The sequence below is a fragment of the Geospiza fortis genome, unplaced genomic scaffold (assembly GCF_000277835.1).
Source record: "Geospiza fortis unplaced genomic scaffold, GeoFor_1.0 scaffold282, whole genome shotgun sequence".
Taxonomy (NCBI): Eukaryota; Metazoa; Chordata; class Aves; order Passeriformes; family Thraupidae; genus Geospiza; species Geospiza fortis.
The window spans coordinates 2,074,741-2,075,092 of record NW_005054424.1 but is presented as its reverse complement, the minus strand read 5'-3'; the positions used below and the strand labels follow the sequence as shown (position 1 = coordinate 2,075,092).

The window sequence follows — 352 nt, the reverse complement described above, 5'->3', positions numbered from 1 at the left end:
TCGCAGCCCCAGCACCTCCAGCGCCAGCAGCACCCCCAGCAGCACCAGCAGCACCTTGAACTGGAGTCAGCACCTGGTGCAGAGGAGCGTGGTGCTCTTCGTCGTGGGTGCTTTCATGGCCCTGGTGCTGAACTTGCTGCAGATCCAGCGGAATGTGACTTTGTTCCCCGACGAAGTGATTTCTACTCTCTTCTCCTCCGCCTGGTGGGTGCCCCCGTGCTGCGGCACAGCAGCAGGTGAGTCGCTGACCTCCACGGGTGATTTTGGGTTTTTCCTCATCCTCTCGTGGAGGAGGAGAGGCGGTGGGGCCGAATGCGTGACCCGTGCGCGCGGGAGCCCCGCATTCCCATCC

At 63.1% G+C, this 352-nt stretch overlaps 1 protein-coding gene across 1 annotated transcript in view; it reads left to right on the top strand.

Moving 5' to 3' along the window:
- The first annotated feature begins 6 nt into the window (after positions 1-6).
- INSIG1 (insulin induced gene 1) overlaps positions 7-352 on the top strand; it is a 9,555-nt gene continuing 9,209 nt past the window's right edge. The window contains exon 1 of the mRNA XM_031061721.1: positions 7-236. Coding sequence (XP_030917581.1) covers positions 116-236 — 121 coding nt within the window. The 5' untranslated portion in view covers positions 7-115. The remainder of the gene's footprint in view (positions 237-352) is intronic.